The sequence below is a fragment of the Acanthopagrus latus genome, chromosome 1 (genome assembly GCF_904848185.1).
Source record: "Acanthopagrus latus isolate v.2019 chromosome 1, fAcaLat1.1, whole genome shotgun sequence".
Lineage (NCBI taxonomy): Eukaryota > Metazoa > Chordata > Actinopteri > Spariformes > Sparidae > Acanthopagrus > Acanthopagrus latus.
Window position 1 is genome coordinate 25,625,932 of NC_051039.1, and position 25,330 is coordinate 25,651,261.

The 25,330-nt window shown below is 40.2% G+C and overlaps 1 protein-coding gene across 1 annotated transcript in view; it reads right to left on the minus strand.

The window, feature by feature from the left end:
* The window catches only part of dnah6 (dynein, axonemal, heavy chain 6), a 59,487-nt gene extending 34,346 nt beyond the window's left edge, over positions 1–25,141 (minus strand). The window contains exons 1-45 of the mRNA XM_037077719.1: positions 25,006–25,141; positions 24,430–24,520; positions 23,624–23,700; positions 23,126–23,305; positions 22,740–22,836; positions 22,461–22,537; positions 22,148–22,291; positions 21,663–21,884; positions 21,383–21,517; positions 21,184–21,280; positions 21,028–21,094; positions 20,241–20,406; positions 19,920–20,021; positions 19,720–19,827; positions 19,474–19,563; positions 19,267–19,387; positions 18,873–19,024; positions 18,446–18,598; positions 18,012–18,257; positions 17,716–17,844; positions 17,483–17,596; positions 17,231–17,374; positions 16,918–17,073; positions 16,598–16,648; positions 15,366–15,458; positions 15,149–15,268; positions 14,642–14,822; positions 14,424–14,520; positions 13,921–14,134; positions 13,022–13,186; positions 12,726–12,836; positions 12,436–12,561; positions 12,116–12,271; positions 11,629–11,790; positions 9,963–10,100; positions 9,463–9,630; positions 8,974–9,122; positions 6,964–7,071; positions 6,632–6,758; positions 5,394–5,606; positions 5,094–5,315; positions 4,827–4,949; positions 3,314–3,496; positions 2,485–2,628; positions 703–924 (exon numbers count right to left, since the gene is read on the minus strand). Of these exons, the coding sequence (XP_036933614.1) occupies positions 703–924; positions 2,485–2,628; positions 3,314–3,496; positions 4,827–4,949; positions 5,094–5,315; positions 5,394–5,606; positions 6,632–6,758; positions 6,964–7,071; positions 8,974–9,122; positions 9,463–9,630; positions 9,963–10,100; positions 11,629–11,790; positions 12,116–12,271; positions 12,436–12,561; positions 12,726–12,836; positions 13,022–13,186; positions 13,921–14,134; positions 14,424–14,520; positions 14,642–14,822; positions 15,149–15,268; positions 15,366–15,458; positions 16,598–16,648; positions 16,918–17,073; positions 17,231–17,374; positions 17,483–17,596; positions 17,716–17,844; positions 18,012–18,257; positions 18,446–18,598; positions 18,873–19,024; positions 19,267–19,387; positions 19,474–19,563; positions 19,720–19,827; positions 19,920–20,021; positions 20,241–20,406; positions 21,028–21,094; positions 21,184–21,280; positions 21,383–21,517; positions 21,663–21,884; positions 22,148–22,291; positions 22,461–22,537; positions 22,740–22,836; positions 23,126–23,305; positions 23,624–23,700; positions 24,430–24,499 (6,120 nt within the window). The 5' untranslated portion in view covers positions 24,500–24,520; positions 25,006–25,141. The remainder of the gene's footprint in view (positions 1–702; positions 925–2,484; positions 2,629–3,313; positions 3,497–4,826; positions 4,950–5,093; positions 5,316–5,393; positions 5,607–6,631; positions 6,759–6,963; positions 7,072–8,973; positions 9,123–9,462; positions 9,631–9,962; positions 10,101–11,628; positions 11,791–12,115; positions 12,272–12,435; positions 12,562–12,725; positions 12,837–13,021; positions 13,187–13,920; positions 14,135–14,423; positions 14,521–14,641; positions 14,823–15,148; positions 15,269–15,365; positions 15,459–16,597; positions 16,649–16,917; positions 17,074–17,230; positions 17,375–17,482; positions 17,597–17,715; positions 17,845–18,011; positions 18,258–18,445; positions 18,599–18,872; positions 19,025–19,266; positions 19,388–19,473; positions 19,564–19,719; positions 19,828–19,919; positions 20,022–20,240; positions 20,407–21,027; positions 21,095–21,183; positions 21,281–21,382; positions 21,518–21,662; positions 21,885–22,147; positions 22,292–22,460; positions 22,538–22,739; positions 22,837–23,125; positions 23,306–23,623; positions 23,701–24,429; positions 24,521–25,005) is intronic.
* Between the last annotated feature and the right edge of the window lie 189 nt (positions 25,142–25,330).

Genomic DNA, 25,330 nt, shown 5'->3' on the forward strand with positions numbered 1-25,330 from the left:
CTAATCTTAAAAGTGGCGCTTGCGTCGTAATTATGCTTTTACATGAAGGTTTGACTCATATACATTCACATTTTGGCAAGAGTTTCACTTTAAATCTAACACTTCTTTGAAGTTATGTGAGTATAGTATAGAGAAATACAAGGATGGAACGGCCAGGGACCAGAATTCGCCATTTCCTGGCATTACTGATAATGACCAGTAACCAGCTAGTCAGTTTCAAATGAGCCAGATTCTGTGCTGGTCAGATTTACACACACATGCCACTCAACCCCCCAACAGCTCTTTATAACACACATTCCTCTTTTCTTCTGCTGCCTGTCTCTGTGTGACACAGACAATACGTGAGTTGACAACAAGGTGTGCTGTTAGAGATCTGCTGCACAGGTTGCCCTATGGGAAAGTGAAACACTGCATTCTATCGCTGTCATTGTCTGAACCAGAGCAGTGAACTTTTAACTTCAGCACATCACTGTGGAGATGCTTATCAGGGGGAACTTAACTAACAAGCCACTGAAGAAAACACAGTTTACAATATGTATGTAAACTTAACACTAGCAGCGGGTCCTGCCTAACTTGCTCTTACAGTGGCACTGTCAGTATTCACTGAAACACCATTTGTGATTTTCCTCTCTACAACTAAGATGCCCCTTTAGTGTCTTCTTACATTTACAATATGTCTCAGTGTTGCTACTGTTTTCTTACCTTTCCCACTCCAGTGTCGCCAGTGAAGAGTACTGAACGTCGCACTGATAGCAGTTTCTCCATCAGATAGCCGTAACAGACAGTGTTTGTGGTGTGGACCAGCATCTCAAAAAAGGGCTGCTCCCTGTTGTACGTGAAGAAAGGGATTTTCTTCCCCCATGGCTCCAGGCACTTGTCATTAAAGTTGATGTACATATTCCACAGGTTTTCATACTTCGGGAGCTAAAAGGCCCAGACAAATACAAATTAACTGACATATATGACAATATACAAAGAACTAGATAAATAATAATAATGCATTCAAGTGTTCATATTAAACTGCACATATGTCATTCGCTATAAAACCTCTCTAGAGATAAGGCATTATTATGTCATACTTTGAATGTTTCCCTGTGGCATGTGAGTTTTTCTCTCAGGAAGCAGCAGGGAAATTTTGCCAATGGTCTTACATGAAAAAAGTCGAGGAGTCATATTCTTCAACTACTGTTAAATCTCCAGTTAATACACTTCTGAAATGCCACTTTTTCGTCACAAAGACACTTTGTTCAGCTGTTTTGGTCATGTGTCCAATGTGATTTTGCCATAAACTACTGACATCTCTGTGGTGAAGCTTAACTGTTTATTTTGATAGCTGTTTGTGCTTTTTATGTGACATTTTACTACAAGTAGAAAACAGGTCAATTTCAGCCCAACTTTCTATGTAACTGTATATTGTTTATAGGTTTCATTAGTAAAAGATAGGTCAGCTCAGTTTATGTAAGTTATTAACATCAAAATACCCTCTGCTCACAATGGACAGACAGTTAAACCAAATTATATGGTTCACATGTGTGGACCCCAGGCACACACAGACACACACTAGTTCCACCAGTAGTTTGTGTGCAGCTTATTCCCTCAAGCTTCACAGCTGGGTGCTGGCTGCACTGGCATCATCTCAGGGTAAGCACACACAAACCTACACAAACAGCTATCTGTTATAAAAAACATAAAAATTCAAGTTCAGCTCCACAGACCAATGAACAGACGTGGAAGCATCTGGGATGTTCCAGATGATGCTCTGCAGCCATCAACAATCTTTTACTTACATGCTAACTCCCCCGTCAGGTGAGTGAATCATGCTCCTGCCCTAGTGTGTTCTGTCTCTGTCAGGAAGATGTCCCCTAAATCATCTGCCACTATTGCCAGCCAAGACAAACCTCTTAAACAATTAACTTTCAATTTCCTGTGAGGCTGAAAGACTGAGGGATTCACAATTTCATCCTCCACCTTCCATCATCTTTTTCCCTGCATCTTGTATTCATCCTTTACAATTAAAAATTATTCCCTTCATTCAGTGATGTCCAATTATTAATTCTGCACGAGTGGCATATTATTATGATGGTATGCAATGAACTTACACAACATTGGGCACAAAGCTAATTATTGCAATCTGATTTACCCTATGTTCCTTGTAAACCCACTGAGGGAATTACTAAAATGTACAATATGGATACACTTTCTTAATGTCTTTACTGATATTACAGAGAAGAATCCCCTTTCAGATTAGCTGTGCTACAGCAAGATATATCCATTGCCAAGAGTATTTTGATGTTATACTGTATATAATACAAGCTCATCTTCAAGCCTTTTCACATATTCCATTCCAATAGTGCTTTAGTAAATGGCTTTGACTCTGAGTAATACAGCTCAGGGTAGTGAATGTATGTCAATCTGTTATGCACATACAGTTGTGTGCTTCTATCTCTGTGTATATCCCTGTACGTGTGTGCATATGTAGTATACCTTTGCATCCCTGTTGTCTTCAAACTGCTCCCTAATGAAGGCGTCAAAAGCATCCCAGTGTGAACTAGTCAAGTTGCCACCTACTGCCCACAGGTAGCAGAATATGAAGGTCGGACATAATACACTGTTGGGATGCTCAGAATCCTGACACCAACACACACAAACACAAGAGATAGATGCCAGCATTAGAAATGTCAGGATAAACTGTCGTTCAAAATAAAATATACATGACCTACAAAGTGCTCTTATCAATTCATAACATATTTAACATATTCAGCCTGCTAAGGGTATATTTCTTTGATCTGCTGAATGACCTAAATCTATGTAATGTTTTTATTATTTGGCTAGCTGTCCTACTAACGCTAGCTATCTTAAACAAATAGTCCTCCACTAAAAATGATGGTTTCTTTCTAGAGGAGGAAAGGTCACCTTCAGCTGAATGCTTCCAACTGCACTCGTTCAAAATACTGTGTGGGAGGACACTCTCTTAGTTTCTATATAAATGCAAGGATGGTCAATCAATATATGAAAGTGTGGGCAGACCAGCTACCAAAACCAAGAACAGAGAAGCTCAGATTACAACACACATAGAGGGAGTGTGACTTTAGTCTCTTCTTAGGATGTAAACAGTTGTTTGTTGCTCCATTAATGCTCATATACAGACCCTTAAACACAGAATATGTCTTAGCAATTTGTTGCCTACACCATTTTGAATAAAGTGATGAGTTGTTGTGTAAAACCTCATCTTGTGAACTAATAGATCTGTGTGACACCATAAACAGAACTCAAGCTCTACTGAAGTGACAGTTAAATCTTGTGATTATTATACCGTCTTGAGGTCAGGCCCTCCTTCGCCCAGCAGCAGTGCCTCTAGCAGGGAGCAAAGTGTGGTGACTTTACTGATGTCCACCTGAGGAATCGCCTGTGTGCCATGCTGCAACACAAACTGAAGCCCCTTCTCCACATACTGCTCAAACAGCTCCAGCAGGTATGTGCGCACAGCATCTGGGAGCTTGAAACACAACATGGAGTGATGGAAGAAAGAGTGTCACAGAGAGGTCGATGTGTGCAGTGGAGGGTCAACAATAAGGGATCTTTAAGAGACATGTATCCCAATCACTGAAGCAACCTTGTTAGTTGACATTTTGGGAAACAACATTTATTCATATCCTTGCCTGGAGGTGGATGACAAGAATAATACCACTCTCATATTTGTCAGCTAAATCTGAGTGCAAGCAAGGAGTATATATGTTGACTGGCTCTGTGCAAAGGTTAGAAAAAAACCTACCTGTTTTTGGTCTTTATGCTAAGCTATGTGGTTGGCTGTGGCTTTATATCTTATGAAGAGATGTAAGGGATAAGCTTATTTCCCAGAATAATAAACTATGCCTTGAACAAGGAGAGTGTTAGACAGAGAATTAGAATAAGTGCAGGCAATGTTTTCCCTGTCCCTAAAAGATACAGAGAGATGGACTCCCTCAGTTAAAATAGCCCAGTGGGAATCAATACAAAATTCATTATAAACTCTACCCTAACTACAAAACTGTTTTAAAAATGTAATCAAAGTTACCTCAAACAAGCAGAATGCATCAATTAAACTAAGAAACAAATGTTTCTTCCTCAAAAAGAAAATGGTCTTGGTTAGCTTAAAGGAGAGGTTGAAATACTCAAACATGGGAGATGAATGTGCAGAGAAAACAGAGGAAGGGAGCAACAAGGAAGACAACAAAAGCAACAAACAAATGCAGTGTTATCAAACAGATTAGCCTCAGACAATTCGACTCAGAGAGAAATACAAAGCAAAAGAGTGAGAGAGAGAGATTGTTCTAAAAGTTGAGGGGAGAGATGACCCACTCTCACTGCTGTTATGTCACCCTAAGCAGCTCAGGTCTAATGTTGCAAGCTATAACCTTTGATGAGATGTGCTGTCATCAGTGTTTTTGCTGATGCTGAAGTTCCCCTGCTTGTAATGCCTGAAAAGGGCACATTACCTATCGTGTACCAGTGCACAAACAGAACAAGGAACACACAGCCACAGCTTCACAGACAGAGAATACAAGAGCACGGACGGCAGGTGATTGATGACACATTGGTACTCCGTGATATTAGATAAGAGTATAAAGAGTATTTCATCTTTGGATGATACCCACACCCATACCTCATAAACTTAATGTACTTTAGATATTCTGTGTGTATTTACACTGACCTGTCAGGTGAAGTTAAACATTTAATACTACTTTACAGGTACTCAATACCAAGCGTAAATCCTCTGTTACGTGAAGATGCTTTCAGCCATTTTCAAAAGTTTTTACAATTCCAAATATTGATAAAGTATGCACAACCTTCTCTCCTAGACTGTTGATCCATGTCTGGACATAGGGCATCCACTTGAGCTCGTCTGGGTCAATATATACCATCCCGCAGCGACTGACTGTGGCTGGAGATGCCACAGCCAAGTCCTGGACCTGGAAAAACAGTTACTGAATGAGAACAAATGAGCTGAACTCAGAGCTCAAACTACTATACAGCCATGTAATAAAACACTAAACAAGGGAGCGTCACCCTTACTCTAGACAAAATATTAAAATTTCTCTGTGTTCAGCTCTAACCTCAAACATCATATGTATGGATGGATTAAGTTTGATCCTCTCGCTGTTAGCCAGACAGAGAATCTTATTGTCATCCAGAACTGTGTTCATGTTCTCAATCCACAGGGCGTCGACTGGCCCGTCACAGATCACCCACTTGTGGTCGTCACTGGTGTCGCTGACTGCATGACGGACACTCAGCGCCATCAGTCCGTCCCGCCACTCCAGTGTCAATGTGTTAGCCTGAGTGGTTGAGGTAATTAAAATAAATCAATACAGAGAGAAGAACAAAGAAATTGTTCCTTCTCTTGTGTACAGTACCTCTCCGTAGAGCTCTCCCACTGTGACAGACTTTGGGTTGATAACATACGTCTTGACAGATTGAAAGAAGGGGTTGTTTTCCTTGTGGTCTGTGCGATGGAGGGTCTCCAGTGTGTCTGCGAGGGTGGTGTAAACAGTGGTCTTACCCCCACCTGTAGGCCCTACCAACATGACACCATGACGCACTAACATGGTCTCATACAGCTGGATCACCTGAATGTATAAAACAACATAGGATGGGAGGTTAGGTGCAATATCATAATCAGACAAACACAAATCATCCTCATTTTATTCACCTCTATTATATTGTGTTTGTAGAATTTTAAAGAACCCTCAAAGCAAGAACAACTATACTGTCTCTGAGGTAGATACCACTAGAGATGCATTTTTATAATTTGGGTGCATCAACCCTTTAAAAAGCAAGGCTAGCAATACTCTACAATCTCTAATATTGTCATAGAATTTGATGAAAATACACAAATATGACATATTGATCCCATGAAAAACATTGCCTGTGTAGTCATAGCATGATGTAGCTAATTCCCCTGTGCCACTGACCTCCAATGTCCAAAAACCATCATAGAACATAACTGACATGGTAAATCAACCACATTTAGACAGTAAAGCAATTGTATCCATAGTGCTTTACCGTACAATTTGCATCTTGTTTACTCTTTTACACACACTCCTTACGAGCGATTGGGTTAAGTGTCTCACACTAGGATTTTTCAACGTGTAGACTGTCAAGCTGGAGAATGAATCGGCAAGCCTATGATTAGTGGACAACCTGTTGTACCTGCTAACATGTAATGTATGCAATGAATTTTATGACATTATGATTACTTAATTGTGAGAGTTTATCTTTAGTAAATGTCACATACACAGTTGTAGACATTTATGAATTAATATGTGCACTAAAACACCAAATGTGTATAATTTGATAGCTGAAATATGTTATATACAATTAATTTGTTTTACCCTAACAACACTTTTTGACAGTGCCCAGATGTTTTAGGAAATTAATTTGTTTTTTTTTTCTATGAAGATTTACATCTTCACCTGGAGTGAATGGCCTTGAGGGGTGATTGCCACAGCCAGGGCAAGGAAGCAAACATGGATAGTAATGCTAGCCTTGTCTTCAAAATGCATGCAAAGTGTTTTACAGAGGTAAAATATTAAGAATGTAATAATTCAATATATTTACAATACTAAGGAATCATCACTTTCCCCCCTTGTACCTTATTGGTCATGCTGGCCAGAGGCTGCAGGTTTCTCTTAACCAGAGACTCCGTGATGGTGGAGCGTAGCACACCATAGTCATGCTCGGGGATACACACACCAGGGAAGAGATCTGATAGGATACCACTGGAGGACGTGGGCAACACACACAGTGTAAACACATCAACACAGAATGATAAATAATTGTTTTTTACATGTAACAACATAAAAAACATGTTTTCATTATATCTTTTATTAGTAGTGTGATGTAATAATTTCATGTGTTGTTTTGTCCAGCCTGTGTGCATTTGCAAGCACGAGAGGGAAAATGCTCTTCTCTATCAAGGCTTACCCAAACAGCACAGCATCATCAGCAAGGAACTTTGGCAGGTTGGAGTCTCTCAAGGCTCTGATAAGAACCACATCCTCACTGAGGTATGGGTGTGCTCTCTTCAGAGACCTAAAAACACAACAAAAAACTATCATTGCTTTACAAATTATATGCAGTTCTTGAAAACCTTGTTACCTTGTCATGCATTTTCTTCAAAGCAGGTTATCAGTCAAAGAGCCATTCTCATGTGCCTTGTTGTGACTTTCAACATCCTGTTTTTGTCTCTTTCCCGCCTGTCCACCTGTGCTTGAATTGATAATCATTCCTGTATATTTATGCCTGTATTTTCCCCTCACCCTTAGTCTGTTCATCTGTTTTCGTTCAATTTCCCAGCGCCAGTCATGCGTCTTCTGTGTTCTCTGTTTGCCAGTCATTGTTTTGCTCTGTGTTCCTCCCTGTATTCCCAGTGCTTCTATTGTTTGTTCTTTATTTAGTTTCTGTACTTTTGTACTTCACTAGTTCTCAAATTTGCCCCTGCCCTGCTTCTTCTGTTTTTCTTTTTTTTTTTTTGTCTGTCAGTTATGTTACTTACTAAGCTAGCTTTTAGTTTCTTTACTTGTCTGCCTTGGCATTTTTGCATCTGGGTCCTCATTGCTAAACTGAATCACCAGTGCAAGTTTAAATACTTATTTAATACATAATATAATTACTTCCACAATATGAAAGGCTATATTTAATTTGTAGCAATGATAAAGGAATGGACAGTAATCTTCGGTTAACAGTTTACCTGTTGTTATCAAATGCCTTGACCACTTACTTCATTTGAAACTTAACTTCAATTACTCGAAAAGTTACACTAGAGGCATCTTTTCTTTTTTTGCATACATTACAAAAGTTGGAGAATTGCGTGATACAAATATTAACAATAATGGAAAAGTAATGATATAATGAGCAAATTCATTTGTGCAAATTGGACTCAGTACAAATACAGATGTAATAAACATAACAAGGAGCTAAAATGAGCTGATAATTCAATATTAAATAATCTGATCCCCACAATGGGCTTGCTCCACTCAATTATAAAACAAACAATGAAAACATTAGAGACATTAGAGAAGGCTATAATGAATGTGTGCTTTGTGTGGAACAAGCAGACTCAGAGGAGTAATATCTCAGCAAAGACAGACAATGAATCACAAGCCAATTACAACAGTTCCCAGACCTTTGGCTAATAACCAACAGGCCAAAACATGACTTTCCCTTTATTTGGTAAAAAAAAAAAAAAAAAAAAAAAACACCTATTCAAATATGTTTATGGGCACCTGTGGACCCAGAACAACTGTGTTTTGTCTCCAAATCTCTCTTTGGTCTACCTAATGTTGTTACTCATCTGTCCATGTGTCCCACTGCTCATTCATCTGAGGTTTGAGATCCATTTGACTGAGTGAAGGAATTGCAAACATGACACAGAGAAACTCATGCTTAAAGTGCTAGTGTGTAGGACTTGGGGGGTTCTCCGGCAGAAATGGAATATAATATTAATAATTCAGTTTTAATTAATGTATATTTACCTGATAATAAGAATCATTGTGTTTTCTTTACAATGGAATGAGCCGTTTATATCTACACAAGGAGCAGGTCCTCTTCCACCGATTCAGCCATGTTGCAGAACAGACAAACCAAACACTTGCTCTAGAGAGGCCCTTTCACATTTTTTTGTGTTTAAACAGCCATTGTATGGGAGGATAAGATAAGGGGATGGTTTTAATCTGCAACCACAATGCTTGATGCCACTAAACTCTAAACACTAGACCTTCAAGTAATTCTATATTTTATCAACTATAGGTTCTTATCCTCCAACATGAGTGAGAAGCAGTACCATGTTTGCATGAGACATTAACAATCTCTCAAAGCACTTTCTGTACATGGATGCTAAATGCACTGAGGTTATTAATGTATGTATGTCCAAGTCACAGTTCTATAACTGAGTAGACATGTGTGTCGGTGTAAGTATGAGTGTGTTAATCTGACCCAGCCATGACCAGGACAAACTTGATGGCTCTCATGCCAAAGTCATAGTGGTCCTGCTGGGACAGCTGCTCCGAGCACAGCTTGTACATCTGGGTAATTTTCCTTGCTAAGGTCTCACTGGACTCAAATCCCTCTGAGAACAAAATCACCTGGGGGGAGGGAGATAAACATGTGAATAATAAGTCCTTATGTGAAGAAAACAAGCAAGCATTTATATCAACACTAGGGCTGGGTATCACCAGGTACCTCACAATACGATACTATCACGATATTTTGCCCACAGTAACGATAATATCACGATACAGCAATGTGTCACTGAAGAAATTCAGAATTTATTGATTACACTAAATCTATTTCACAGGAATTACAAAACATTGTCAATCAGTATAACGATAACGATATCGTACCTCAAGACGAAATATCGTGATATATCGTAGTATCAATATTTTGGTACACCCCTGATCAACACACATGGAAGCAGTCTGTTACCTCAGCAATGAGTGCATAGTTTGGCACCATCATGGCTATGGGTCTAAAAAGAGCTTTTAGGTTGTCGGGTAGCTCCGTGCTTCCAGCACAGACGGGGTTCATGGTGATGAACGCAGCGCATGTCATCATCAGCTTGATCTCCTGGCCTTCAAATCGAAATCTTGACAGCTGCATAACACAAAGTGGAGTGATGCTCTTCATGTATGCCGGACTTAGGGACCTAATTAACTAAGTAATGTGACATTAGCTTAGTGGCTGGTATTCAGTTGAACTTGAAGGATAGTACATTTGGTCAAAGATGTATGCATTATGTGTCTGTAGTGCAACATGCAACTTGAGCGATGTGTTTTGTGATTTCCTATGGAATTCAGGGCCAATTATCAATGCAAAGGAAATTACAAAGCAAGAAAATAATTTTACAGTGACAAAGTCTGATAGCAGACATTACATTGGTCCCTCGGAATTAGAGTCTAATTGTACAGCAATGTGTGCGGGTGTACCTTAGCAGCTTTGGCGTTGCGTATGGTGATGAGCTGCTGAGCGATGACTGACAACACCTCAATGTTGATGCGGTTAAATTCGTCGAAACAACACCAAGCACCTGACTGAGCAAGTCCGCTAAAGAAGCGCTGCATTATCTGGAGGAGAGAAGTATGACAGATTAAACATAAATTAAGTATTATTATGCATTTGCGTATTATACATATAGGTTTGGATTGTCATTTCTATTTCTAAGTATTGTTTCATAAAGTGGGAACACTGAGGCCACGTGAGACTGTCACTGTAATTCCAAGTTATGCATAAAATCTTGGCTCCATTTGTCTTGGCAAACTCCTGCTATCTGTTAAGATGAAGTCATTTGCTCATACATAGTAAACAGGCGATTACCATGACTTATTCACAAAGAACTGGACAACAGTGATAAACAGACGTAATAATTTGAAGATGGAAATAGTAAAAAAAATAAATAAATAAAAAATGTTTTTTAGCTATAAATATTAGCAGAGGGCGTCCATGTCTACCAGTGAAGATGACGTATATCTGCAGCAGCTGCGGGGAGTATCAGCTAATTTAATTATGTTTTGTTATTTGCACTACTTCTGTGGGTAACACAAAAACACTGTTTAAAGTCAACAGTATCTCATGGACAATTAAATAGTACAGTTAAATGTTGCTCAGCCACAGTAGAGGAGAGCTGAACAAAGCATTACACATAAAATGCACAGAGTACTCCGAGTCTAGCCTGGCTAAATCAAAGCCCTGTCTAACTCTAATACACAGGCATCTACTTCTAATAACTAACTACAGCAGACACGAAGAAAATGGCTTTCGTGCTGTCTGTCAGTTTGTGCTTTAAGCTGTACTGACTCCAACACCACTGCACTGGAGCACAAAACACTGTTTAACATTTAATTGAAATGTAGAGTTTGTCTCAAGGTTAAAGGAACAAACTAAAGTTTGTTGGCTTCGAAATGTCTTATATACATAAAATATAAGTTAGCGCTTATTGGTGAAATAATAGCATTGTGTTTGCTGTCACCTGCAAAAAATGAACAATAATAAATAATTTAGTATAAAGTATAAAGTTCCTCAACTTTAGGGTTCCAACCCTGCCTTCTGAATTCCAATGAGTCATCCCTTTCATTTATATTTGGATAACAAACAGGGTGTTAGACTAGATTTGTAATACAATAAAAAACACACTAGAATAACACATACCTATTATATTACTGACATAAACACACCTAGTGATGAGGCAGGAAAGACTTACAGAAAAAGTGGATAAAGAATAAAATTTGGCTTTATACAAATGGTATCACACAAGAACTGTAAAAAAGGCTCAGCACTGCGCCTGTGTGCTCTAACTGGCACAAGACAAAAGGCTTGACTCCTTTAGCAATAGTGCCATCTAATGGAGACACTTAGTAGGTACAGTCAGAGTGCCTTCTACAGCTAATTTATCTGGAATGAACAGATACAGTGGGACTGAAAGTTTGTCAAAATGAGTTCTGACTCACATGTATGTATAGAGGTTTCCATAAGAAAATACGTTCAAACAAACAGGCAGACGCAACAAACAGGAAAAATTAAACACATCTGTAATAGAGAAGCACACTGGAGTTAAAATGTGGACTGATTAGATGAATACAGTTTGTCATGGCCTACCTTGTAGTCAAGTCCATCAGAGCAGTTGAATACCACACACTGTATGGCAAGGCCCTTAGCCAATTCCTTGATGGTCTCTGTTTTGCCTGTCCCTGTTGGCCCAGCTGGAGCTCCTCCTAGGTCTAACTGGAGAGCCCCCATCAGACATAGATAGCAACGGTCCTGCAGATCAGGAGTGGGTGAAAGACATAACTGAGATTGTTTCAATGAAGATAAAAGGTATGTTTCATTATTAGCTCATTGTAGTGATGTGGTAGCTTTAGATTTTGTAGTCTGTGCATTTGCAAGTTGTCTGTAGGAGAAACATAATTTCAACGAAGCACTGCCACTGAAGGAAGCTCATCTAAATATTGATACATGTGATCCCACTTCGATTTCTCTGTAGCTGCATTCAACATAAAGCATAGAAAAGTTTCTGTGTTTCACAGGATTTGGCATGAATCAGACATAAATATATGTGGTCTATCAAGGCGTGTTGATGTATTACCGTGAGTGGTGTGATAACCAGTCTAGGACAGGCTCCCAGGTATTCACAGCCATAGGTGTGAGTAGAGAGAGCCATTGTGGCGACACAGTTCTCCAGGTCAGGGTCCCAGTAGTAGCGGAGCTGTTTCTGCCACTCAAAGTTAGACCTGGAGTCCACCTGGAAAAGAGGGCTGACGCTAATTTCTGGATCACCTGAAAGTCCCCAATCACTACCTGGAACAATTGTACCAAGCCAAGAACAAACAAAGATATAAACTTCTTGATGGTTTTTGAGCATGTTCATACTATTGCACACACTGCACTGTGTAAAGTCATGTATACCTTCTGGCTGACTAGATCTGTGACAATGTCTCTAGCATGGACATCTACAGTGATGAGAGAAGTGATGATATTACGGTGTAAAGTAGGCAGCTGTCCTCGTACCAATACTGCCAGAGCATTCAGCCTCTGGAATACACACACAAAAGCACAAACACACACAACCACAAAAACATTTGAAATTCAAAACTCAAAAAACTTGGTTAAGCACAAGTGTAGATTTGATTTCAAATCTAATATCTAACCAGACAATTAGGGACAAGGCAAGTGGTAGAGTAATTAATGTGATTTACATCAAAGTTAGTTTGTTCAAATTCCTGCAGGGCAACAAAATGATCATGGTCTCCCTCCAGGCAGGCTTCCACATCCCTGCACCACATCATCTGAGAGATGGTCAGCACCACCTGGTGGACCAACACAAAAACTGAAGTTAAATTCCTGTATAAAAATAAAAAAGTCTTGATGATGCCATCTTGCCATTTGTGCAAAGCCAATGTGTGTGACACAAAACAAACAAAAGCACACAAGTAAGATGTTTAAATAATCAGAAGAGCACTGGTCCCTTTGACGTAAATCTTTGTATGTTTACCTGTGATGGATGTCCAGCCACCACCCACTCCTGTCTTGACTTCACCTGGTAGTCTGCGATGGCCGCCTTGCTGAGGTGTCGTACTGAGTAGAACATCGCCTCCTCCACCTTGCAAAGCCAATCCTCCACATTGCCTTGTGCCTTCAGACCTCTGGTGAAAGCTACCTGCATTTACACACAGAAAGACAAGATCAGTTATATGAAAGGACATGATCATACATGTCGTCATTAAAGGTTCATTTAAATCCTCTGTGTCAGTTCTCACAATTCACCTTTTTTTTTTTTTGCTTTGCATGATCAAAGATGTGTTGGCGTGTTAATCTGTGATTCCTTACAGTCATTGGTGACAAGCCCTTTGTCCGATACATTGCTTTCAAGAAGTTTTCATCATCCTTGATGCAAAATTTGAGACCCCAAAACCAGTTACACCACAATGATGGCTGTGGTATAATTTACAATTTGAGGATAGACTAGATACAGACCGGGAAACAACTTGCAGCCACAGAGGCAACACCATTCCCCAAGTAGCTGTTATCCAAGTTTTTTAAAAATAAATACAAATCAGATTTTTTTAGCATGTTCAATTTTTTTTCCTTAAATAATGCTCAAATTAAATCTAATCAAATCAAAATTATTGTTTTGAATAACTTCAAAACCTGCTTTATTCTAATTCTTATTCACAGTCGGTAAGTAAGAGAAGACTGGTCATATAAGATGGCTGACAGGGTTGATGTTTGTATAGATTCTACAGTAAGCATGGTAGCATGTGAGTGTATTCTTTTTCCTCCTAACCCACTTTTTCTCTCTTGTTCTCAGCAAGGTTTTACACAACAGAACAACAGGTAGCAAAAAAACAGAGAACATGATGAGCAAATGTGTTAAGGCCACTTCAACCTGACCTTCTCTCCCTCAGGGGAAACCATGCTCAGGATATCTTTGCTGTAGATCGCCTCCTGTTCTCCAGCATCCTGCCCTGAAGACTGTTCGGGCCTCAAAGCAAATTCCAGCCGTGCAATTGCGTCAAAACACTTCCTGAGGAGGGGTTGCACAGCCTGGGGGTTTCTTGTCTGGCCCAGGATCTTTAGTAGCTCATCATTGGATAAGAAGTAGAACCTGCAAGGGATGGATCAAGGACTAATATGTTCATCTTAAAACTTCTGGCATCTTCATCACAGTTTGTCACTCAGTGCTCACAAGAAAGAGATGTTTAGAGTGACAACTAAAAACCTGTCAAGGGGGAAAATGCAGAGCAGTAAACTATGTATATCTGATATTTTAAGACTACATCATGCTCAGAAAAAAACACCAACCGAGGAAGGAAACATGATGAAATGCAAAAAGGTTAGGATGATAAAAAACAAGATGAATTATTAATATGTAACAAATGTAAGTAGGTGTATACCTGGGAAAGATGACTCTCTTGGACTCAAGGTAGGTTTCCAGGCTCTTCTGTATATCATCCAAAACAGTGTTGTTCTGCTGAAAAGTCTCCAACAGATCTGTGCAGGATAAAATGTGTTCATCTAAGTGAGTGCATGTGTGCATCTGTCCACCGTCAGTGCATATATGTATGTCTTCTTGTCTCTTTTTCAAATCAATTGATACTGTACAACTACCTACCAGGCTGTGTGGCTGCTTTAAGGGCATTGGGCATCTTATTGACCATTGCCATAATCTCCTTCCAGGACTTGTCCACTTTAAGAAACATCTTGGACTCAGCAGGCATCTGCCTCTTGATGTCTGGGGCCAAGAAGATACCCTCTAGATATAGCCAGTTTCTTTGGCAGGTGAGCCACTCATCCTGCATAAGAGTGTAGAAGGAGAAGAGAGAGAGAAGAATTAAATAGATTAGAGGGAGGAAGGACAGTAGAGATAATATGAGTGGCAGGAGACTTTAAGGAAATTAATAATTAGTCTTTCCTGACATAAGCCAAAATACAAAAGTTAGGAAACATTATAAACCATAATTTCTTCATGCAAGATATCTAGGTTCTTGTTTGCAGCCACTAGGGAGAGCTGCTGTGTAACATTTGAAGCCTAATCCAAAGTCCAACTCTGCATTAAGCATGAAACCTTGAAAAGATAATGATGACAGATCACTCTATCCTATTCTTCTCTAAGCTTTACCAGTGTTTGATTGAAGAGGGTCAGCTGGCTCAGCAATTTCTCTACCCTGAACTTGATGGGAGCTACGTAGCAAGAAGATGCCACCATGCCCACATCGATAATGCTGTCATCCAGGAGTACCTTCAAATATGGAAAAGCACACAGTCAGATATACTCAAACACAACTAGTGTGTGACAACAGATGGTATTGTGAGACAGGTGTACTGTGTGTCGCCACCTGGATGTCATCTGTGTCTCCTAAGATGAAGCTGTCTCTGGTGTCACCATAAGACAGCACAACAAACTCTGTGGTCTTCCACACATCCTCCACCTGCAGGGCTCAATGAAATGGCAAAAGTTCAACACTGTATTCCAGAAATATGTTTGAGAGTCTCCCACAGACATGAATTACAGGAAGGAGATAGGTGGTCAGAAGTACAGTTTACACGGTTGCACTGGACTAATATCCTTGCTAGAGTGGATGTGACATGAGGAAATAGCATCATAGAATGAAATCTAAATTGTGGATAGCATCAGATTACAGCTGCAAACACTAGTCGATTAGACAACACTTTCATGCATGTGCAGTAATAATGAAGACATACTGTACGTTACATTGCATATACAGACAGGGGACGATTGACTTAACAGACCATAACATAGACAGCCTGGCAATGGCTGGACACCTATTGGCATCTCTAAAGCTCGCTCATTAACATGAAGTCTCATGTTTGTTTTTTCTGTAGCTTTTTTGCTAAGCTAACTGTGTCCCAGTTGAAGCTTCATATTTAACAGACAAACATGAGATTGGTATCAATGTTCTTATCTGATTCTTGGCCAGAAAGCAATAAGCATGTTTCAAAAAAAGTCATACTAATATTCTTAGGAAAAAACATATACTTTTCGATCTCTGGCAGCTTATTTGTGGTTCATATATCCGTTCACTCCTTGTAGCTCTCCTCCTGGGAAAGAACATTAGCTTCCTCCAGAGAGAAGCCTGTCTGGGCTCTCCTCTTCATTACAAAACTGTCAGTCTGCTATGTCAGGGAGGCCATTGCTTTTTACAGTGGATCAGAGGCCCTGAGTTTAACTGGCAATAATTAATGCCAGCCTCAATTATATCAGCTAATAATGTTTCACTCCAGTCCAACCATGCTGCAACCATCAGTGCATCTCATATAACACTAAACACACCGCACCCACTGCACTTTGCACAAAAATAGGGATTCAGCTTGACATGATAATAGGAAGCATCTTAACAAGTGTAGAAAATAGCCGACATCGCTGTGTAATTATTGAGTCGCACAGCATGAGTCAACAAATTGGCATATGCGGGCACAAAATGGCATGGATAAAACAATTAATAATCAACAGGCGGGAAGAGACACTTTTACTGCAGTTTCTCTAGTAGATATAGATGGACATATCATGTCTGTACACATATTCACAGGTAGTTCCCTTTCAACGCACCTTTGTAATAATGTTTTCTTCTGATGCCTCTGCTGAAGCCTGTCGTGACACCTAAAAGTCAAGAATTAGGTTAGGCCTGTTCATCCAGGTCAGATATAAAACTATTAATTATGCGTTCTTCTATAGTCTTCTTGTATTTTGTCTAACAAACATTAGTTAAAACAAGGTAGTAAGCTAGGTTATGTAAGAACAAGATGTTCTACATGCTTACTCTTTTACCAGCTTAATAGTCATCTTAATAGTCTAACTGAGATGTCTAGCAAGAGAAGCTAATTTTGTTGCTCATTATGTAACAGCACGTTATCTGCAGCATGTGTTACCTTCTGTATCTCCATTCCATAGGAGAAGATGTTGATCTCCTCCAAAACAGCCATAGTCAGCTCCTCCACAATCAGGGAGGTCCTCACAACAGACTCCAGAGTCTGCCAGTGTTCTGGCTTCATACATGGGTTACGCAGATCAGTAATCACAGGTAGCTGGAGGAAAAGTAATTTTGATAGAGTCACATAGCAGTCGTCAAGAGCCAGCTCACTACATCACTTGCTTGCAGTCCATATTCTTAATGTGGTATCATTTCATAAAGATATTTGTGATCATTTTGTTATTAATGCCATGTGCTACGTGCATACCCACCCTCTCCTTCATGAGCTCAACCTTTTCCTTAAGACTTGGTACTACAGTGTTATGAGGTAAGCCTTTCTCCAGCTGGTTTACGTAGTTGCCATATTTGATGATCTGTGAGCTCAACTGCTCTAAGTCCAGTTGTTCGAGTTTGCTCTGGGGATGGGGCAAACATGGAAGAACACAATCAAGCTTGGCAGAGAGGGAAAACTGTTTACATTAGTCCGTACATGATACTGATACAATACATTAGCGCCACCTCACCTGCCTCCATCCATCTTGTAAAGAGTCCCATTCCTCTACGGAGTCCCACAGCAGGTGACTCAGCCTACACTGTGCAGTCAAACTCTCCAGGGCATGAAACTCGGTCACCTCCATCTTTATTCATCAGGAAGACGGGGGGGAAATAATAATAATAAAATAATTATGACTTGACTGCAACATGCTTTTTGGTAGACTCATTTTATAATTTATTGAAATGATAAGAATTACAGCACCTCAAATTTCTTCTGGTAGGATGTGTAGGTGGAGGCCTGGGCTAGAAGCTCATCTACAGATATCTGGATCTCCCCCAGCAGCAGACGCACTTCGGAGGGTTCTGCATTGACGTCTAGGACTTCTTTACCCTACACATGAAAACACACAAGGCAAACAAGTACAAATGGAGCAAAGAGATAAACAAAGAAACACCTTGAGCATAAAAAAAAACCTTCCAGACGACATATTTTATCCAAATCGTTGATGCTTTTAATGTTGATATACTTGCATTAGCTGATACAACTTCTCCACATACCTTCACTAATACTTTCCAGACCTCAGAGTTTAGCTCCTCTATGTCTTTGTGCAGGGAGCTACAGAACTTGTCCATGAGGGATGCTCTCCCATAGTCCGCCTCATCAATGAGGTCTTCCAACGAGTCAATGGAGGTTTGCAAGGTGCCAAAAACATAGAGCACATCAAGTGGTGTGGGGCCTGAATATGTGTTAATCAGATTGTACATCTGAGAAACTGTCTTCTGTTGCTCCTCAACCCCCGTCATCTGGTGAGAGGGGGAAATGAAAGAGGTAGAACACAGTGTGGAGGAACAGCGTCCGACGGAAGAGGCAGAGAGGAGAGGAAGTGAGAAGAGGTGACAGAAGAGAAGAGAGGAGACTAGGTTGATGACTTAATACTTACTAATACTTCATACTAAAAAATGTGTTTGCCTAATGAGTGTGTACGTCTTACCTGCTCCCGTACCTCATCCAGGGATGAGAGAAAGTTGGCTAACCCAGCTGTCGTGGAGGGACTGGACTCTAGTTTGAAGTGGGCTTCACAAACCTCAGCAGTGACAGCATCAAGCTTCTTCTTCGCCAGCATAATGAGCATCTCGCTGACGGACTGGGGCAGAAAGTCAAAATGGAACAATGATTCCTACATATCTTTAACATTTTTGCTGCAGTGTTAATGCTATATTTGATTGTATTAGAACATATTTCTACCATATATATATATATATATATATATATTGGACATTGCTTGGATTTTCATTTTGGTGGTATTTAATTAACACAGAATGGCCTCACTGCCCTCTTCTCTAAGGCACTGTCTCCAAGAAGAGTTGCGTAATGCAGTAATAGAGTGTATGTATGTATATACTGTAGCTAGTCCTCACCTCATGACAGCGGAGAGGAGAAGATGCAAGATTCTTTTTAAGCTGTGTTTTGTCCACAAGCAGCAAACCCAGATGTGTCTTCTGTTGGATGGCTAAGGCCTCTTTATGCTCGCTTTGGTATAACTCCAGTGCTTTTGCAAAAAAGGACACATCTGTGGGATGAAGATGTCAACATTCATCAGTCTGAAAGAACCATCATATTTTTCATGCTTTACTCCTGAACTTAAACTTGTGGATGTTTGCTCACTGCATGTCTTTCATGTTTTTTGCCCTTGTAGGAGATGGACAGTTATGTAAATGTATTGTGTGACACAACTGTAGAGCGCTATGCTCAACTGATGTGCTCTTTGCATTATGAGTGGGAGATGTGTAACGCTGACGTATGGTACATCACCATGATCTTGTTGCTGCATCAAATCCAGATCCAGACTCTCGTTCTCTTTATAGAACAGCAGAAAATGCTCAAACGTGTGTGAGTACACTTCAGCTGCATCAAAGGCAAACTGGAGAGATTCCTGCGTGGAAATAAAAGGTAAGACACATATATACCCAGTACCGTACAACCTTTAGAGACAGAAACCTACGCAGAGAAAAATCTGACCTTGATCTCTTTACTGAGACTTTGAAGGTGGCCATCATTGTCTATAATGGATTCCAAACAGGGGCCTTCCTTATGTTGAATTTCCAATTTCTAAAAGTTACACACACACACACAATATCACAGATATGTCTCCAGGTAAATCCATACCTCAATATTTTTAACATATCAACAGCATTAACATTTAGGTTACCCTGACTATACACAACAGGCTTGTCAATCCGAGGTGGTCAATTTGTTTGTATTTACCTTGTCCATTTTGGGCTCTGTCAGTGAACCAAAATCGGGATCTGAAGTCAGTGTATTAACTGACAACACTGTCTTCTCAAACAGCCCAATGATCTCTGCAATGGTCTCCTGCAGAAATTCACAAGGAATATACTGTAGATTGGTACCAAAGGAGTGAAAAACCTGACAGGAAACAGTTCATATCAGTACTGAAGATGTACCTGAAAATTCTCCTCAGACGGTTGGAAAGTCAAAGCATTTGTGTCCAGCATCAACTCAGTCACAAACATAGGGTGGACACGGTTAGTATCTGAACCGTCAGCCTAATAACGACACACACACACACACACACACACACACACACACACACACACACACACACACACACACACACACACACACACACACACACACACACACACACACACACACACACACAGCCAACATGCAAAACTGGTCAGTGTACACTTGTAAATCTCACATTTTGTTGTCATAGTATTTACTGTGGTGTCTCTGTTAATAACACTGAAACAATAGCATACCTTCTTGTCCATCTCGGCCTCAGAGTGTTGGCTCCAGCTCTGAATGATGGCATGGCTGGGCGTATGACGTACTTGCTCCTGGAGCACAGCCAGTAGTTCAGCCACTGCATTCACCACCAACATGTGCAAGGTGTTCATGACCAAATAGTCAACAAGACGGATGAAGCTGGGGAGGTGAGAGACAGAGAAGGGTTGGACTTGGTTCATGTGATAGATGTGCCAGATTAATGATGTCACAGGCCTTTTTCACAGCAGACTTTCTACCTCGTCAGAGTACTGTAGGAGAAGAACAGGTGTTACTAACAACATTAATGATGCCTCTGTTGTATCCACGTGTTGCAGTGAGTCAAGACAGCCAAGTGGAATTCAGCGATCATTAATTTCATCACTCACACCTGTGTTTTCTGACTGTGACTTGTGACAATGTTTTCAGTGATTTAAAAAAAAAATGTCTGGGGCACATAAGACAAATCTCTTTAACATCAAACGCAGCCTGTGCACTCATTGCTTACACTACCATGACACTTAACAGAGTTGTTTATTAAGCTGTTAATCAGACTGAAAAAAGCAAAGAGAACATAGCGAACTCTACACTCACACACATCTCCCAGCTGACCGGCAAGAGCTATTGAGCAGTCGGTGTTGTGAGGCAGTGTGTGTATGTGTTCAACAGGAGTGGGTATTAGGTACTGCCAGACAGATGAACAAGTATACTCATTAATAGATACATAATTCTACCTTATCAACCCCAGCTTTAAAGGTAAACATATGCAAGAAAATGACCTACCAGGCCAGGCGTTTAGCCAGAAAGGTCCCCTTGATCGCTGCAAGTATTGTCCTCTTCTTCTGCACATCTGTGACAACAGATAAGGCTATCAACCCTTTAACATTGTGGTCTATGTATGTACATTCCAGTGTCTCTATATGGTCAGTGTGTACGCACTTGGGTCAGATCTGGATTCGCCTGACAAGCAGTTGCGATAGGCACAGAGTGTCACTTCTTTTACTAGCTCTTGAAACTTCTCCAAGTCAGTTACTACCTGACAATAATCAACAAAATAGGGCAATGAGAACACACAGGCATACACAATGTATGTATACACACTTTAAACATGAGAAGCAAATTTTGTGTACAACTGTACCTCTTGTAGTTGTTTGAGCTGGATGTCCTGGAATTCCTGCAGTGTGTATGTGCGATTTTTCTCCATGTGACCCAAGACTCTGTCACTGATTTGGTAACACATTTTCCTGATGTCCATCAGTGCAGGACTTAAGGACTGTATGACATATACAAATGTTAATCGTAACTGTTAAAGATTGTTCTGGTCAGTGAGTGTATATATAGTGTACGGTATTCTATATTCATTTTTCAGACAGATTAAGAGAAATTCCAGACCTCAATTTATACACACAGTCACACACCTGATTGGCGATAAATAAACGGTTTCGGAGTGACTCCCTTGCAAGATGAATCTTCTTTGCGCAAACTTTTTTGTGCCAGATGTAGAAGGGTTTCCACATTTTGAAGCGGGCAAAGAAGGGGATACGAATCAGCTTGCAGTGGTACTTGTGCTCCTCTTCCCCACTCTCAAGGGAAAATGGTTGTTTGGGGAGGCCATGTGTCTTCACCACATTCCTGAATGGCTGAGAATTGATGAGGAGACACAAGCAAAGAGGAATTTTCTCTAACAAGTAGCCAATTTAAAGTCAGTAAACAATGAATTGGTGCTTTAACAGATTTGTCAGCACCAGTTGTTTAAACTGACAAAGGCAAAGGTAGCCTGGTAGCTTGACACATTTGCCAGAGCCTTTTAGGTGGTCTCCTAGCATTGACAAAATCATTTTTTTAGGGACATCAACCATCATGTACTGTAGACATCTTTTCCGAAAACATGTCTGGCACTGACCTTGGTCGCAGATCGCAGAGGCGGTAATCTGACAGGCAACTTTTGACAATGCCTGTGTAGCTGCTCTGTGTGCTGAGATGGAGGCGACTGAACCTTCTCATGGGTTTTTAAGTGGTCGACACTGGGTTGTCTCTTGAGTCCAGCCTACATTAGGGAAATAATCTGACATCTACAAAAGTCCTATATCCATGTAACTGTAATAACTCTAAGACTGACCCAAGGATAATAAATATAAGTGTTATGGAAAGTATTAGATTGGGCGAACGGTACATAGCATTTCATATTGTCTCACTTTGATCTAAGTTTGTCTTACCTGTGGGTCCCGCACACAGACTGGAGGTTTTGGTGATATGGTGGAGCTCTGTACTTCAGGGGCAGTGGGCTGATGCTCTGGGACAGTATGGCAAGTGGAATAGTAACATTTAAATAAGAGTTGACTAACCAAAGCTAATAGGATTTGCACTTTGCAGTAAGATACATCCACTGTGTACTTCACTCATTCATTTCAACCTTAGTTACACTGAATCGCTGTTGACACTCTTAAACAATGAAACCACTCATCCATTACTGATCATCAAATAGCCATCCTTACTGTACTCATGTACTTCAAATTTGTCCAAGTGTCCACCACTCTTAACTGAAACTGGCCCTCTGGGTAGACTAGTTGTTGATGCCACATCCTGGGACAACTGAGAAATGATGAGGAGACACAAGTAAAGATACATTTTCTCAAGTTGCTCATAATGTCAGTGAACAATTAATCGGTGCTTTAACAGAGGATTTGTCAGCACATTCCGTCACCAGTTGTTTAAACTGACAGGGGAGTAGGCAGCCTGAAGCTGGACACATTTGCCACAGTTTTATTGGTAGTCTTGGGTTTGAGCATTTCGAAACAATTTCAGCGTGGAGACACTGTCCATCATGCACTGTATCTTTTACACAATGGTTATCTTTTTTTCCAACATGTCTGGCACTGACCTTAGTTGTGGATTGCATACGCGGTAAGCTGGAAGGCAACTGGTGAAGAAGTGAGCTTAGCTGCTCTTTGTGGTGAGATGGAGGCGACTGAGTGTACCAGCCAGGAAAATACAGCCGCTCACGAGTTTTTAAGTGGTTGAGACTGGGTTCTTTCCGTAATACTTGTCTCTTTAAAACAGCCTAGGTTAAGGAGAAGAAGCTGTCATCTACCAAAGACCCATACAGCTGTGGTCAAGGTTTTACACACACTTGTAAAGAACATGTACAGTATATCATGGCAGTCTTGAGTTCAAACATTTTCTACAATTCTCATTTTTCTGTGATGAAATGAATGGCACACATACTACTTTCTCACAAAAAAACATTAATAAGGTTGCGAACCAACCACTGTTGGGTTTATGACTGAGTCAAGTATAATATATATAAACATAATGGAACATACTAGATTGGGTGTACAGTAAATTGCATTTCATACTGTCTCAGTGTGCAAAGTCTCACCAGTGGGTCCGGCACATTTATTGGAGGTCTTGGATAGATGGTGGAGCTCTGTGCTTTAGGGGCCATAGGCTGATGCTCTGGAAGAGTATGGCAAGTGGAATAGTGACATTTAATGATAAAAATCTAATATCCCTCATCCCACTAAACTTGTTCCTATGTTTTGTCTTCAGAAATGAGCAATAAGAAGCATCTATTGTTTACTTAACTCATTCATCCAAACCTTTTTTTTTTTCTTTTCTTTTTTTTTTTTTTTAAGATCAGGCATCATCACTGTTCACATCACAAGCCAAGCAACGACAGATTTTTTGTATATGTATACCAGCTCTTCCAACTGATTATTTCCTCCATTTACAGTATTTCTACTTTTGCCATTTTAATTATAATACCACTCAAAATAACTATCAACTCAGGCCTCCTATCTATTGAGCTATATAGGATGCTTTGCCACCTCATATCTTAAATTAAGCACCTGTACAATCAAGGAAAGTGTTCTAATTGTCATTTTCTATGTGTATTCCAATGTCTGATAAGGTATGAGATCTTACTTTGTTGTCACTTTTCTCCCATCATTTTAATAGTTGTGTTTCTCTTTCTCTTTTTGTTAATGGACTAATGTAGTCTTTGCATCAGAGAGCACCCACATCCAGTTCCTCTGTTAGGGGTTTCTGAAGCTCTACATCTCATCTTTTGTTGTTTCTATACATATATAATTTGTATAATTTGTACATGTGTGAACAAAAAATAAACTATGCAGTAACTAGCACTTCTCCATGGTACCAACAGGACCCTGTTTTAGCTAGGCCTACCTCTGGACTCGGTTTCCCAGCTTTGTCCAGTGCAACTCGACAGGGAGCCTCCCGGGGGTGCACCTGCCATGGCAGGCTCGCTTGGCAGGCTCTGTGGCAGTGACATAAACAGTTAGCTAGCGCCCAGCCAACATACGGGCTAAATGAGAGCAGCACATACCCGTATGGGTCCCAGGTGGGTTTGTGCACGGTGGCCTCACTCGAAATTGAGTACCGGTATGTGAGTATGAGTATGTGCGGGCTCGATGGGCAAACCCTGATGGTGCCACCATGAAACAACTAAACAACTGTCCCTGGCGGACAAACCCACTTGGGATCCATGTGCGGTTCAGATGTATCCCGTTCAGACTACGTTATTCGGACAAATTAGGAAGACATTACAAGACTTAGATATGTACACAGATAACTTCCTTACACCATTACAGTTCCAAATATTAAGCGAAAACCAATACAGGAAGAGATAAACATTTGCTCTTAAAGTTAGCGAGCATTAACTTTTGCAACCAAACAGCTAGCTATACTTCTGTGAATATAAGGCGTTGTATTCAATGGATAACGTTATTTATACATGCCTACCGTATCAGATATTCCGGTCTGAAATATTTTTCATGTACCTTCGCTTTTTTGCTGTATAAAAGTGTTTAAAGTCGATGTATACTTAGGTTACTGACAGAGCGCTGAGGTTTACGGTTTCCTAGCAACAAAGTTTTCTCCCAGCATGCAACGCAGTCAAACAACGGCACGTTGCTGGTTTTGTGTTTCACCCATGGCTGTATGACCCAAAACCTTGAATTCCTGATACATTTCTATTGAATATAATACATTTTATCTATCTATCCATCCATCCATCCATCTTCATATATTTATATACATACATTTATATACACACACAATAAATATT